Below are 14,610 nucleotides of genomic sequence, written 5' to 3' on the forward strand. Positions count from 1 at the left end.
AAACCATATCTCACTAGATTTCTGTGATTTATCATTTACATCATCCTAAATTTGGGGTCCTAAAAGCCTTTGAATTAAGTTGTTTGTAGTACATACATCAGGAGAGGTTTTCCTTCCATGATCTTACAACTAAGCAGGATGATTACCAGCCTGTATCTGTTTGGTTACCGTTACTAAGTGCTATTGGGTGCATGGAGGATGTGGGAGACAGATGAGAAAGCGGGACCAGATTCTGAGGAGAATTTAGAAAGGGGAGCAACAAAGAGTTAGATTAGTGATGTGAGGCGACAGGCCTGTCTACAGATAAGTTGTTCATAAAACACGCTTAAAAAGTGTGGTGCTAGGTATTAGTCGGATCATCTGGGGTAGCGCTGTCCAGAAAACTGGCGCAGCACTCACTGCCATAAAGGCTTTGGCAGAACCGCCAGTGTAGATATGAACAGGGACTTGCCGTCAGTCATGTAGCAGACCTGTGAAAGAAGCACTTATTATAGATGTTTCTCAGCTAAATGTTTCCATCACTCACAGCATGCGATGATCTTGAAATTGGAGACCTTGAAAAATTTCCTTAGAAAGTTGTTGAACTTTTCATTATATGGTTAGGGGGGAAACAATGGTGATTCCTCACCTTTCATCAATATGTCTGCTGTCTGAGGTTTGTGAATGGTTAATTACCAGGCAGACTTAAAGGGGAAGTCCAACCTTTGCAAAACTGAGGTGTGATAATATAACAAAAGGCACCATATTCCTCCTCTTTACCTTGATGATCCAGTGCTGAAGTTCTCTGGGACCCTCTGTTTGCTTAGGCCTGTTTAACACATCCGTTTTTAGACGTCCGTCAAAATCCGCCGTTTTGCAAAAAAAAAAAACCGGATCCGCCTTTTTTTGGCGGATCCGTTTTTTTAACCATAGACTTGCATTAGTGGCTAAAGCAGATCCGTCCAAAAAACTGATCTGGTAGCATCTGTTTGTGGCAAAACGGATCCATTTTTTCACACTTTGGCGGACGCCAAAAAACAGATGTGTGAAACAGGCCTAAGTTGTACATTGGTCAGTTTGGTCCTACTGTACTACTGATATCTGTGCTGTTTGTAGTACCGCTGATTGTTTGCACGTGACCACTGTAGCCAAAGGGTACCATCACACTAAGCGATGCACCAGCGATCCCGACAACGATATGGATCGCTGGTGCGTTGCTAGTGAGCTGCCACACAGGCAGATCTCACCAGCGACATAGCAGCGGTCGGGGGTCGCTACTTACCTGTCAGACGCGGCGATCCTGACATCCGCCCGCCTCCACGCGTCGCTCGTCAGCGCCACAGGAAGCCCAGCAGGAAGCGCCCGATGAGAAATGGTCCAGGATGTTCTCGCGCGATCAGCGATAACCAGCGGGGGAGCCGGTCGCAGGTAAGTATCAGACATAGCGATATCGCTAGCAATATCGCTGCTACGTCACAAAACCTGTGACGTTACAGCAATATTGCTAGCGATCTCGCTGTGTGTAACGGGGGCTAAAGTCAGGGAGGACGGTTGGAGGCTTTGTGCTGGATTGCAGGGTAAAAAGAGCGGGTTGAAGTTAAAGGGAACTTGTCACCAGGTTTTTCCTATTTAAAGTAGGGCCAACATCTGTTCGCCTTAATATACAGCATGCTGTATTATGTCCCCAATGCACTGTACATAACATAACACAAAAAAAATAGACTTTATTACAATTGCCTTCGATGCGATCCGATCCAATGGACGTCTCTGTTCTTGATCCAGTGCCTCCTCCCTTCTTGCTTCTTAGGCCGGGGTCACACTGCATTATGGCACTCCGTTAGAAGGACTGCGTTACACCACGGCATAACACGGTGTAATGCAGTCCGTTAACGCTGCCACTCGCCCCCATTATCGGGCGCATCGTAACGCATGCCATAAAGTGGCATGCGCTAGCGATGTGCCATCATTCACTGACGGAGCCTCGCACGCAGGCTGCAACGTCTGAGGCTCCGTCCCCGCTAGCACAGATGAATCATCTGCGCTAGTGGGTATAGCGATCGCGTTATGCTATAGCGTTAATGCAGCCCGTTAATGCTATGCGTTGAACGGGCTGCCTAAACACAATATGAACCTAGCCTTACTGGTGTAATTCTCAGCCTTGCCGAGGGCAGAGTAAAGTTTTGTAGAGCGCCGGCGCTCATTGGCCTTTCCCCACTCATGCGCCACACTACAGTACTTTGCTCTGCCAGAATGGTGTGTGTGACTTATCATGTATGGTGGAGTTTTCCCATACTAAAGGTACTGTCACACTAAGCGATATTGCTAGCAATATCGCTATAACTTGTGATGTTATAGCGATATTGCTAGCGATATCGCTGTGTCTGATACTTACCTACGACCCGCTCCCCCGCTGATTATCGCTGATTGCGCGAGAACATTGAGGACCGCTTCTCGTCGTCAGCTTCCTGCGGCGCTTCCTGTGGAGAGACGAGCGTGGAGCCGGGCGGGAGGACGTCAGGATCGCCTAGTGTGACAGATAAGTAGCGACCCCCGTCCCCAGCGATGTCGCTGGAGAGATCTGCCTGTGTGGCAGCTCACTAGCGACCACTTAGCGATGTACCAGCGATCCTGACCGCATCATATCGCTGGTCGGGATCGCTGGTGCATCGCTAAGTGTGACAGTACCTTTATTTGAGGCCTGTCCTGACTCATGTCCAACTTCTAGGATGTAGTGAAGCTCAAAGACCCAAATCCTCAATGGCGTTTTTCACTTTAAGAAAAGTGGTTCCCAAAGGATTGCATACTTGTAAATCATCAACCTCCTATAATAATAACATCCTCTCACCCTTGGCCCGTCTTCTTCACCGCTGCTCCAATCTCTTGTCTATTAGTTGCAGCCAGTTACTGAGTTGCGTGACTGCTGATGATGTGATGGCCTGAGCCGCCAAGATCTGATCGGCTGCAGTAGTAATGTATGCTGATATTGCTGATAAAACACAGCTGCAGCGGACCCCTGGTGCTGAACCAGGAGGATTAACTTGTGCGAGTTTGTTGTTTTACAAGTATACTATCCTCTGGGGACCACTGCTTTTTAAATTATTAAAAAATGTGCGGCAAATTCCAGATTTTGGCATTGAGGTTCTGTGCTTAAGACTTGCTGGAAAACTTTATAATGCTTTGCATAAATAGCGCTTATTCCGCAGCGTTTTACAGACATTATCATCGCTGTCCCCTGTCTTTGGAATGTGGGAGGAAACCAGAGTACCCAGTGGAAACCCACACAGACACAGGGAGAACATACAAACTCCTTGCACATGTTGTCTTTGGTGGGATTTGAACCCAGGAGCCCAGCTCTACCATACTGCCCCATAATACCCTGTGCTGTATTCTAGTATTGTGCCTGTGTGGATCGCTCCTTTTCCCACTTTCATACCAATCTTCCTTGTTTTTTCTTCCATGTTTCAGGACACAGATTCGGAAATGTCTTTCATATTTGAGTGGATATACAACGGCTTCAGCAGTGTTCTGCAGTTTTTAGGTAAATGAATTTTGGAAGTCCTCTTTTATTTTTCATGTAGGCTTAAATAGTGTTGTGCAAGATAAGAAAACCACTACTGCGTCCTTCAAAAATAAATGGCACCACCCTGTCTGTTTTGTCTGGTATTGCAGCTCCGCTCCATTGACATGCATAGGGTTGAGCTGCAAAATCACAAACAACCTGTAGACAGATGTGGCTTAGTGAAGAGTGAGAATACTCGTTGCTCGGATTTTCCCAAGCATGCTCAGGTGATCGCCGAGTATTTTGGCGTGCTTGGAGATTTAGTTTGAGTCGCCGTAGCTGCATGATTTGCGACTGCTAGACAGCCTGAATACATGTGAGGAATGCCTGTTTGTTAGCCTGAATACATGTCGGGATTCCCTAACAAACAGGCATTCCTCACATGTATTCAGGCTGTCTAGCAGACGCAAATCATGCAGCTACGGCGACACAAACTAAATCTCCGAGCACGCCAAAATACTTGGAGGACACCAGAGCATGTTCGGGAAAACCCAAGCAATGAGTATACTCGCTCATCACTAGTGTGGCGCTGTTCTTGGAATAATGCCACCATGTTTTTCTAATACTGCAAAAAAAAATACTAACGGTCCTAATATTTTCTTACTTTCTTCCAGGATTATACAAGAAGTCTGGGAAACTAGTATTTTTAGGCTTGGACAATGCTGGTAAAACAACGCTGCTACACATGCTGAAGGATGACCGGCTTGGCCAGCACGTCCCCACACTACACCCAAGTACGTACCTGCAGCGGTTATGGCCCTTATGGGTTGTTCTGACTTCTGCACAAAGCTTTCGGTGCATCTTATTACATTTATTAGGGATATATGGCCACTTCTAGGATGTAGGATTATAAAACAAGGACTACAAAAGGGCTGTGACCCTGGTGCAGATAATCTGGCTGTGCAATCATCACTCTCCGAGCACAAGCAAAGTATTTTACTTTCATGTTATTGTATAATCCTATAGAATTTCCCACTATTATATTTCTCATGACATACACTTTTTGCTGACTAATGATTCCGCAACATAAACCTAGTCCTGGCAGTCTGAAGACCTGGATTATTTCTCCCAGTGGCTGTGTGATGGATTGGTGCCTCCTACTAGAAGTTAGACTCTTTATTTCCTACATTTTTGGACTCAATCCGTGCCTCCTTTTTTCGACGCTTCTGACACTTTCTGAGAGTGGTGTGTAATTAATATGCTCTGGCACAATGTCCTCACAGTGGTCAGCTTGTCCACTAATGATAGAAATGAAACTCTGCTGCTTCATTTCAAATCATCAATGGGGTCAGGTATGCAGAATCAATGATGATCTCTGATACAGCTGACCGCTGCCACTATAGCAAATGACAGCTGATCCCTGACAGACGCTGCTCCTGTCATCTCAATGCCGTCATGCGACCGCTGTAGCCTTTACTATTCCCACTTAAATAATGAAATACCGAAAGGCTGTAGCTAATCAGTGGCCGATGATTGGCTGCAGAAGTCACATGACATAGTAACACAAAGAGAAATTGCTTTCAGATGGCAGGAGCATGCTCTGTGTCCGGGAGTTAAAGGGGTACTCCCATCTCCAAGATCCTATCCCAATATCTAGTAGGTGTAATAATATTAGTAAATGTCTCCAATTAGAAATGTAGCATAGCTTTTTTTTCTTTATTCACCTTCTACGGGGCATGCTTGTGCCAGCTCTGCAGTGACTATAGATCAGGTTGTCTCTCCTTGTTGTACATAGTAAGGAGTAACGTTCCATCACTGGCGTCTTTATGATGAGTGAGAAGGAGCTGTGTAAGGATTTTTCAGTTTCATTCAGCGCTGAGAGAAGGCGGCAGTGTCTCCCGGGAGCAGCTGCTCATGTTCCACACGTCTACATTTAGCTCCGTTCTATCCTTGGGTGTTTTGGGAGATCACATTGATAATGTCCTGGACACCGGATCCGGAGGGATTAGGAGCAGGCCGCGTTCTTCTAGATCTGCTGATGGCACATGTCTGTATGTTTATCTGGACCTTATCTTGCTCTGTCGTGTCGCACACTATTTGAATGTTTCAGATTTCTTTCACAGATTTATATCCTCAGTCTATTGCCGTATATTTGGCATTGGTCCATTTATTCTTCTTTATTACATTAGTTGTTAATCTGCTGCTGAAAGTTAAAAGGATTTCACAGCTTCAGAAAATCCCGGTTCTCCCGCCACAGTTTGTTTAAAAACAAACAAAAATTGTTCTTTTCTCCTACTCCCTGGGTCCAGTGCAGAAGAGTCTCCACTGCTGCTCCCATGTCTGGTATTGTCTGCAGTGCTGAGTTAATGCCAAAAGCGCTGCAGCCCATCTGGGCTCAGTGGCTTGTACTGTCCACATCGGCAGATCTCCGCCATCAGCTGCCAACAACATGTCAGCGCTACAGGCAGCGAGAGTAGTGGCGAAGACTCGATGATGGACCCAGGGAGAGTGACTAAAGCTCAGTTTGTGTGTATATATGTATGTGTGTATATATATATATATATATATATATATATATATATATATATATTATTATTTATTATTATTTATTATTATCCCATTTAAAGTAGAAGTAAACTTTCAGGCTACGCTCCCATGATGAGCTTTTTGGTGAGTTTTTGAAAAAAAAAATGCAAGTAACCTATCTTTTTTTAATAAGTGCAGAAAATCTGGAACATCAAAAACTCACCAAAAAGCTCAACTTGGGAACGTAGCCTTAAATAGTTGTTAATTATTATGTTGTAGCCTTTGTTTAGCCATGCTGATTAGTGGGGGTCCAGGTCGTGAAATCCATATTGATCGGCCAGACCTCGGAGTAGAAGCACATGGCTTATGTATGATCGCCCACAGATCTCTGTACAGGCTTCAACCCTCTACATACACAAATACATCAACTCAACACTTCTGTCTGTTGTTTGAGGGATCTGTGGGAGTCTCGACACCCAGCCCCATGGAAAAATGACAATTAAGAGGCTAAAAAATTATTTCAAAGTTTAGTTACTTTAATGAATATCCTTTCTGCTCGGTTCACATAGCTTTCAGGCTGAGTTCACACGTGCCGTTTTTTTTTCGCGTTTCCGCGGCGGTTTTAACCGCGCGATTTTGCCGCAAAAACACGAAAAATAAGCATCCCATGCATTCCTATGGGATTCCGCAATGCTGTGCTAATGCTACGGTTTTTACCGCGGCGGAATCGCTTTGCGTCCGTGATCGCGAAGTCTCGCGGTCATTTGCGTGACGTCATCGCGAATTACCGCGAGCCATCGCGATCCTGCGAGAACGGACGTCATCGCGGGCATTTTCGCAAAGGATTACTGGGAACGGATGCGCGGGACGTCGGAAGGTAAGAATAACACCATTTTTTTTTTTTTTTTTTTTACATTTTATCTACTACTGAGGCTGCATAGGCGGCCTCAGTAGTAAAAAGTTGGTCACACTTGTCAAACTCTATGTTTGATGAGTGTGACCAACCTGTCAATCAGTTCTCCAAGCGATGCTACAGATCGCTTGGAAAACGCTAGCATTTTGCAAGCTAAATACGCTTGCAAAATGCTAGTTTTTCCGCGGGAATTTAAAATGCGATTTTCCCGCGGAATGGAATTCCGGAATTCTCGCGGTAATTTCCGCAAGCGTTCCGGTACGTGTGAACTTAGCCTTAAGCATTTTTTCAGAAATTATAGTTTCCAATCCGAAGACTCTTGCTTACATACAGAACTGTCTATATGTCCAGTGAGCTTCTATGTGTCCAGGGGCTTCCGGCAGAATATTCCAAGCAGTTATTAATGAGTAACCGAAATTAGATGAAGGAAAATGGGTGAACACTGAAAGGTCTGATGTAAAGAAAATAAACAATCTGAATCAGAGTGAAAAAAAAGAAATAGAATAAAGTGTACTTACTTGCTCTAATCCCCGTGACTCCAGCCCTGGTCAATTCGGTGGTCTCTAGAGTAGGTTATCTTTGGATGTTCCTCTACGCTCCTTTGCTGTGACCTGACTGCTGCTGCTGCTAGTCACAGGAGTGAGTGGTCAAGTACATGGAGAGCAGGATGCCAGCGCTCCCCAGAAACCACCACAAGGGTTGGAGTGGGTGAGTATTCATTGTTATTTTAGTGTATTAACATTCTCACAATAAAGTTAGTAACATGCCTTTAGGAGTGTAATAATACTTTACCTCTTAGCTTTTTTTGCAACATTTTACAATAAATTTTTTTAAATCTTCACCCACAGCATCAGAAGAATTGACGATTGCTGGAATGACCTTCACAACTTTTGACCTTGGCGGGCACGAACAAGGTGGGTATTCTCATGCCACATGCATTTAGGTCATGCAGGAGTAAGATTATAAGGCATACCATACTCAGGAATCCTATCCCCTAGACCTGCCTCATAGCATTATGGAGTCAGCTACAATATGACTTAACCCCTTCATGACCAAGCCTATTTTGACCTTAATGACCTGGCCATTTTTTGCAATTCTGACCAGTGTCCATTTATGAGGTAATAACTCAGGAACGCGTCAACGTATCCTAGCGATTCTGAGATTGTTTTTTCGTGACATATTGGGCTTCATGTTAGTGGTAAATTTAGGTTGATAATTTTTGCATTTATTTGTGAAAAAATCAGAAATTTGGCGAAAATTTTGCAATTTTCAAATTTTGAATTTTTATTCTGTTAAACCAGAGAGTTATATGACACACAATAGTTACTAAATAACATTTCCCACATGTCTAATTTACATCAGCACAATTTTGGAAACAAAATTTTTTTTGTTAGGAACTTATAAGGGTTAAAAGTTGACCAGCGATTTCTCATTTTTACAACAAAATTTACAAAACCATTTTTTTTAGGGACCACCTCACATTTGAAGTCACTTTGAGGGGTCTATATGGCAGAAAATACCCAAAAGTGACACCATTCTAAAAACTGCACCCCTCAAGCTACTCAAAACTACATTCAAGAATATTATTAGCGCTTCAGGGGGGTGATGTACCTAAACTGTGGAACCCCATCTTGGAAACTAGACCCCCCCAAGGAGCTTATCTAGATGTGTGGTGAGCACTTTGAACCCCCCAAGTGCTTCACAGAAGTTTATAACGCAAAGCTGTGAAAATAAAAAATAATTTTTTTCCTCCAAAAAGCTTGCAAATTTTTATTTTCACATTGTAACAGGAGAAATTGGACCCCAAAAGTTGTTGTCCAGTTTGTCCTGAGTACGCTAGTACCCTATATATGGGGAGGAACCATTGTTGGGCACACGTAAGGCCTCTGAATGGAACTAATGATGTTTTGAAATGCAGACTTTGATGGAATGGTCTGCGGGCGTCAGGTTACGTTTGCAGAGCCCCTGATGTGCCTAAACAGTAGAAACCCCCCACAAGTGACCCCATTTTGGAAACTAGACCTACCAAGGAACTTATCTAGATGTATGGTAAGCCCTTTGAACCCCCAAGTGCTTCACAGAAGTTTATAACGCAGAGATGTGAAAATTTTTCAAAAAAAATTTTCCACAAAAATAATTTTTTAGACCCCAATTTTTTAATTTCCCTAGGGTAATGGGAGAAATTAGACCCCCCAAAGTTGTGCAGTTTTTCCTGAGTACGCTGATACCCCATATGTTGGGGTAAACCACTGTTTGGGCACACGTTGGGGCTTGGAAGGGAGGGAGCACCGTTTGACTTTTTGAACACAAAATTGGCTGGAATCAATGGTTGCACCATGTCGCGTTTGGAGACCCCCTGATGTGCCTAAACAGTGGAAACCCCTCAATTCTAACTCCAACCCTAACCCCAACACATCCCTAACCACAAGCCTAACCCTAACCCCAACACATCCCTAACCCTAATCTTAGCCCTGATTCCAACCCTAGCCCTAATTGAAAAATAAAAATAACTTCTTTATTTTATTTGTTCCTGCCTATGGGGGAGATAAAGAGGGGGTTTATTTACTTTTCATTCTATTTTGATCACTGTGAGAGTTTATCACAGTGATCAAAATGAATGAATGGAATCTGCAGCCGGCGGGCGCACTGCGCATGCGCCTGCCATTTTCCAATATGGCGGCGCCCATGGTCCGGGACACCGGGAGCGATAGCGGCACCCGGTAGGTACCGGGGGGGTGGAAGGGGAGGTAATCGGAAGCCGGGGAGGAGCGGGGGGAGCAGATGACAGCGGCGGCACATCGCCACTGTCATTCAGTGGCTGGGGGCAGATCGCCCCCGTTAACCGGTGGGGGGGGTCGATCGGTGTTACCAGCCATGGCCGATGCTACTGCAGCATCGGCCATGGCTGGATTGTAATATTTCAGCAATTTTCATTGATGAAATATTATCGCTCTGATTGGCTCCTTCACTTTTAACAGCCAATCAGAGCAATCTTAGCCACGTGGGGAAGAAGCAATGCCACCCATGGTGAAGTACAAAGCCCCCTGTATCTGCGGGTCGGGTGACCTTTCAGTGACCCCGGTCACCCGACCCGCAGGGGGGGCTTTAGGCTGATTTCACACGTGGCGTTTTTGCGGCGGTTTTAACCATGCGATTTTGCCGCGAAAACGCGAAAAATAAGCATCCCATGCATTCCTATGGGATTCAGCAATGCTGTGCTAATGCTGCGGTTTTTACCGCAAAAACCGCAGCATGCTCATTAATTTGCGGAATCGCGGCGATCCCGCACCCATAGGAATGCATTGTTCCGCTTACTTCCTGCATGTGGCTGTGCACACCATGCGGAAAGTAAGCAGAACATTTGCGGATGGTACCCACGGTCCGGAGAAGAGGAGACTGTCCTCCGGGCTTTGGGTACCATATCCCTGTAAAAAATAGAATTTAAAAATTAAAAATATTGTTATTCTCACCCTCCGACGTCCCGCGCTGTCTTCCCGCTTCTCTTCACGCTCTCGTTCCCAGTAGTCCTTTGCGAAAATGCCCGCGATGGCGTCCGTTCTCGCGGTAATTCGCGATGACGTCGCGCGAATAACCGCGAGACATCGCGATCCCGCGAGAACGGACGTCATCGCGGGCATTTTCGCAAAGGATTACTGGGAACGGATACGCGGGACGTCGGAAGGTGAGAATAACACCATTTTTATTTTTTTTTTTTACATTCTATCTTTTACTACTGATGCTGCATAGGTGGCCTCAGTAGTAAAAAGTTGGTCACACTCGTCAATCTGTCAATCAGTTCTCCAAGCGATGCTACAGATCGCTTGGAAAACGCTAGCATTTTGCAAGCTAAATACGCTTTCAAAATGCTAGTTTTTCCGCGGGAAAATCGCGGGAATATAAAATGCAATTTTCCCGCGGACTGGAATTCCGGAATTCTCGCGGTAATTTCCGCGAGAGTTCCGGTACGTGTGCACTTAGCCTAAAAGTCATGACGCCACATAGGCGTTACTGGTCATAATGGCACAGATTTTCATGACGCCTATGTGGCGGCATTGGTCATGAAGGGGTTAATTGAAACCTGTCACCTGCAGTAGCTGTGACTCTATTGAGTGTTTTTTAATTTTCAGCCTTTTAATTTAAATGTTGTTGACGTCAGTGTTAAATTGAATCTGCCAGCAAGTTGTTGCCATTTTATCTGAGAGCAGAATAATGTAGGGACAGAGAGCCTGATTCCAGCCTGGTATTGCTCAGCAACTTGCTGTAGTTTTAATACAATCAGTATTTTATCAGCAGGAGATTATCACTGCAGGACTAGGTGTCATGTGCCAGGCAGGCGGGCTGATCTGTGTAACCTTTCCCTCCCTATCACTGATTAGCAGCTTGCTGACCCTGCACAGGTTAGTGTACAGAGTATGGTTAGTGTACAGAGTAATCTGCCAATCAGTGGTGTGGGCGGGGTTATACAGAGCTCAGCATTCAGAGCACTACTACATGCACTGTAGAGAAAATTCAGAACGCCACCAAGCAGTCCAGTAAGTGATACATCACTGGAATCTGACCTTCTACCCTTACAACATGCTGCGCTCAGATTTTGCAGCAAAAATCTGCTGACTATTTCCCTTTTAAGCAAAAGAGCTTACTAATTTACAATTCATCTATATCTAAATGTTCTGTCAAATGTACATGCTGGCTTTTATTTTAATTTTTTTTTATTAAGTATCTCTTACTGCATCAGCAGATTAGTAGCAAGCGTGCGTGTATAAAGTGCGTGTAAGGTGTCCTTATCGAGTATTTTCGGCGTGCCCAAGTTGCTGCACCTGCATGTCTCGCGGCTGTTCGACAGCCAGAACACATGCAGGGATTGCCTAACAAACAGGAAATCCCTGCATCTGTTGCGGCTGTCGAACAGCAGGTGCGGCGACTCGAGCATTTTTTTCAATCACCCCGAAAATACTCGATAAGGACACGAGCGTGCTCTGATAACACCTTATCCTAGCATGCTCGCTCATCACGGAGACCGATTTCGTACAATTAGAAATTGTTTTTGTATTTTTTTTCTTTTTCTCTCTTTCTTTCTCAGCTCGGCGTGTTTGGAAGAACTACTTACCAGCAATCAATGGAATTGTGTTTCTTGTGGACTGTGCAGACCATTCACGCCTTATGGAGTCCAAAGTGGAGCTCAATGTAAGATTAATCATTTACACATTTTGAAATTGAAAAAAAACAAATACTGTTGCTGAGTGATTAACCCTTCAGCGCAAAATGACTTGCATGTACTCCTCCTTACACATACATTTATACCAGTGCTGGAGAGGGCAGCATGTGAGAAGAGGCCATGAGCTCAGCTCACACAGCAGTGGCCAGAGCTGCTATTAGCCATTTAGATCAGGGATGTCAAACTCAAATACACAGAGACCGAATGTGTGGACAAAGTCGCGGGCCAGCCTTGATATTTATTTAACAAAATTTCTACGATTGAGGAAGTTTTTCCTTATCAAATATAACTTAACTTTTTCATATGGAAGTAAATTTTAAAAGGGTTGTCCTACAAACAAAGTACATTTTAATTAATATATCTTAGAATAAAATATTGGAATAATGTGTTCTGTTACAGCAGTAAAAAGTTTATGGTCCAATAATAAAGGATAAAAACACCTTGAATACTACAAATAATAAAATATTATGCAAGCAATGTGCCCACAAACTGTGAGATTCCTCCACAGTGCCCTCCAGATTCACTGTATGAGAACTCTACTGTACCCCCCTCAATCCACCTGAAAAAGAATTTTGAGCCCATCACAATGTGATTCTCCAACTGAAACATCACACAGCCCTCCATATATGTATAATGGCCACAAAAGGAGCTCCATGTAGTTTATTGGGCTGCACGTAGCCCTCTATACAATATAATGGCCCCACATGGTGCTCCATACAGTAGAATAGGGGCCCCACATGGCGTTACATACAGTCATTACAACGCGCCCGCTACAGTGGGACATCAGACGCATTATTGCCCTGCATCACGGGCCAAATATACAGTGCCTTGCGAAGTATTTGGCCCCCTGGAACTTTTCAACCTTTTCCCACATATCATGCTTCAAACATAAAGATACCAAATGTAAATTTTTGGTGAAGAATCAACAAGTGGGACACAATTGTGAAGTTGAATGAAATTTATTGGTTATTTTAAATATTTGTGGAAAGTAAAAAACTGAAAAGTGGGGCGTGCAATATTATTTGGCCCCTTTAACTTAACACTTTGTTGCGCCACCTTTTGCTGCGATTACAGCTGCAAGTCGCTTGGGGTATATCGCTATCAGTTTTGTACATCGAGAAACTGAATTTCTTGCCCATTCTTCCTTGGCAAACAGCTCGAGCTCAGTGAGGTTTGATGGAGATCGTTTGTGAACAGCAGTTTTCAGCTCTTTCCACAGATTCTCGATTGGATTCAGGTCTGGACTTTGACTTGGCCATTCTAACACCTGGATACGTTTATTTGTGAAACATTCCATTGTAGATTTTGCTTTGTTTGGGATCATTGTCTTGTTAGACAAATCTCCTTCCCAGTCTCAGACCATCTTCCCTGTCCCTGCTGAAGAAAAGCAGGCCCAAACCATGATGCTGCCACCATCATATTTGACAGTGGGGATGGTGTGTTCAGGGTGATGAGCTGTGTTGCCTTTACGCCAAACATATCGTTTGACATTGTTGCCAAAAGGTTCGATTTTGATTTCATCTGACCAGAGCACCTTCTTCCAGAAGTTTGGTGTGTCTCCCAGGTGGCTTGTTGCAAACTTTAAGCAACACTTTTATGGATATCTTTGAGAAATGGCTTTCTTCCTTCCACTCTTCCATAAAGGCCAGATTTGTGCAGAGTACACAGACTGTCCCACCTCAGCTGTACATCTCTGCAGTTCATCCAGCGTGATCATGGGCCTCTTGGCTGCATCTCTGATCAGTCTTCTCCTTGTTTGAGATGAAAGTTTAGAGGAACGGCCGGGTCTTGGTAGATTTGCAGTGGTATTATACTCCTCCCATTTCCATATGATCGCTTGCACAGTGCTCCTTAGGATGTTTAAAGTTTTGAAAATCATTTTGTATCCAAATCCGGCTTTAAACTTCTCCACAACAGTATCACGGGCCTGCCTGTTGTGTTCCTTGGTCTTCATGATGCTCTCTGTGCTTCAAACAGAACCCTGAGACTTTCACAGAGCAGGTGCATTTATATGGAGACTTGATTACACACAGGTGGATTATATTTATCGTCATTAGTCATTTAGGACAACATTGGATCATTCAGAGATCCACAATGAACTTCTGGAGTGAGTTTGCTGCACTGAAAGCAAAGGGGCCGAATAATATTGCACGTCCCACTTTTTTATTTTTTGAATTTCCACAAATTTAAAATAACCAATAAATTTCGTTCAATTTTACAAATGTGTCCCACTTGTTGTTTCTTCACCAAAAATTTACATTTGGTATCTTTGTTTGAAGCATATGTGGAAAAAGGTTGAAAAGTTCTAGGGGCCGAGTACTTTCGCAAGGCACTGTACGCGATGTGGGTCAGATTTGTCCCACGGGCCAGAGTTTGACATGTGGTTTTTAGCTGCAGCTGTCCATCTTTGACAGCAGCATTTAAGTGGATAAATTCAGGATCACAGGCCATTGATGGGTTACTATGACAGTGTGGGCT

The 14,610-nt window shown here is 44.2% G+C and overlaps 1 protein-coding gene across 1 annotated transcript in view; it reads left to right on the top strand.

Moving 5' to 3' along the window:
- SAR1A (secretion associated Ras related GTPase 1A) overlaps positions 1-14,610 on the top strand; it is a 34,518-nt gene that overhangs the window by 15,243 nt on the left and 4,665 nt on the right. Inside the window, exons 2-5 of the mRNA XM_073585797.1 lie at positions 3,445-3,517; positions 4,153-4,272; positions 7,766-7,831; positions 11,998-12,101. Coding sequence (XP_073441898.1) covers positions 3,460-3,517; positions 4,153-4,272; positions 7,766-7,831; positions 11,998-12,101 — 348 coding nt within the window. The 5' untranslated portion in view covers positions 3,445-3,459. The remainder of the gene's footprint in view (positions 1-3,444; positions 3,518-4,152; positions 4,273-7,765; positions 7,832-11,997; positions 12,102-14,610) is intronic.

Source organism: Dendrobates tinctorius, unplaced genomic scaffold (genome assembly GCF_039654945.1).
Source record: "Dendrobates tinctorius isolate UK_male_01 unplaced genomic scaffold, ASM3965494v1 ptg000089l, whole genome shotgun sequence".
NCBI lineage: Eukaryota > Metazoa > Chordata > Amphibia > Anura > Dendrobatidae > Dendrobates > Dendrobates tinctorius.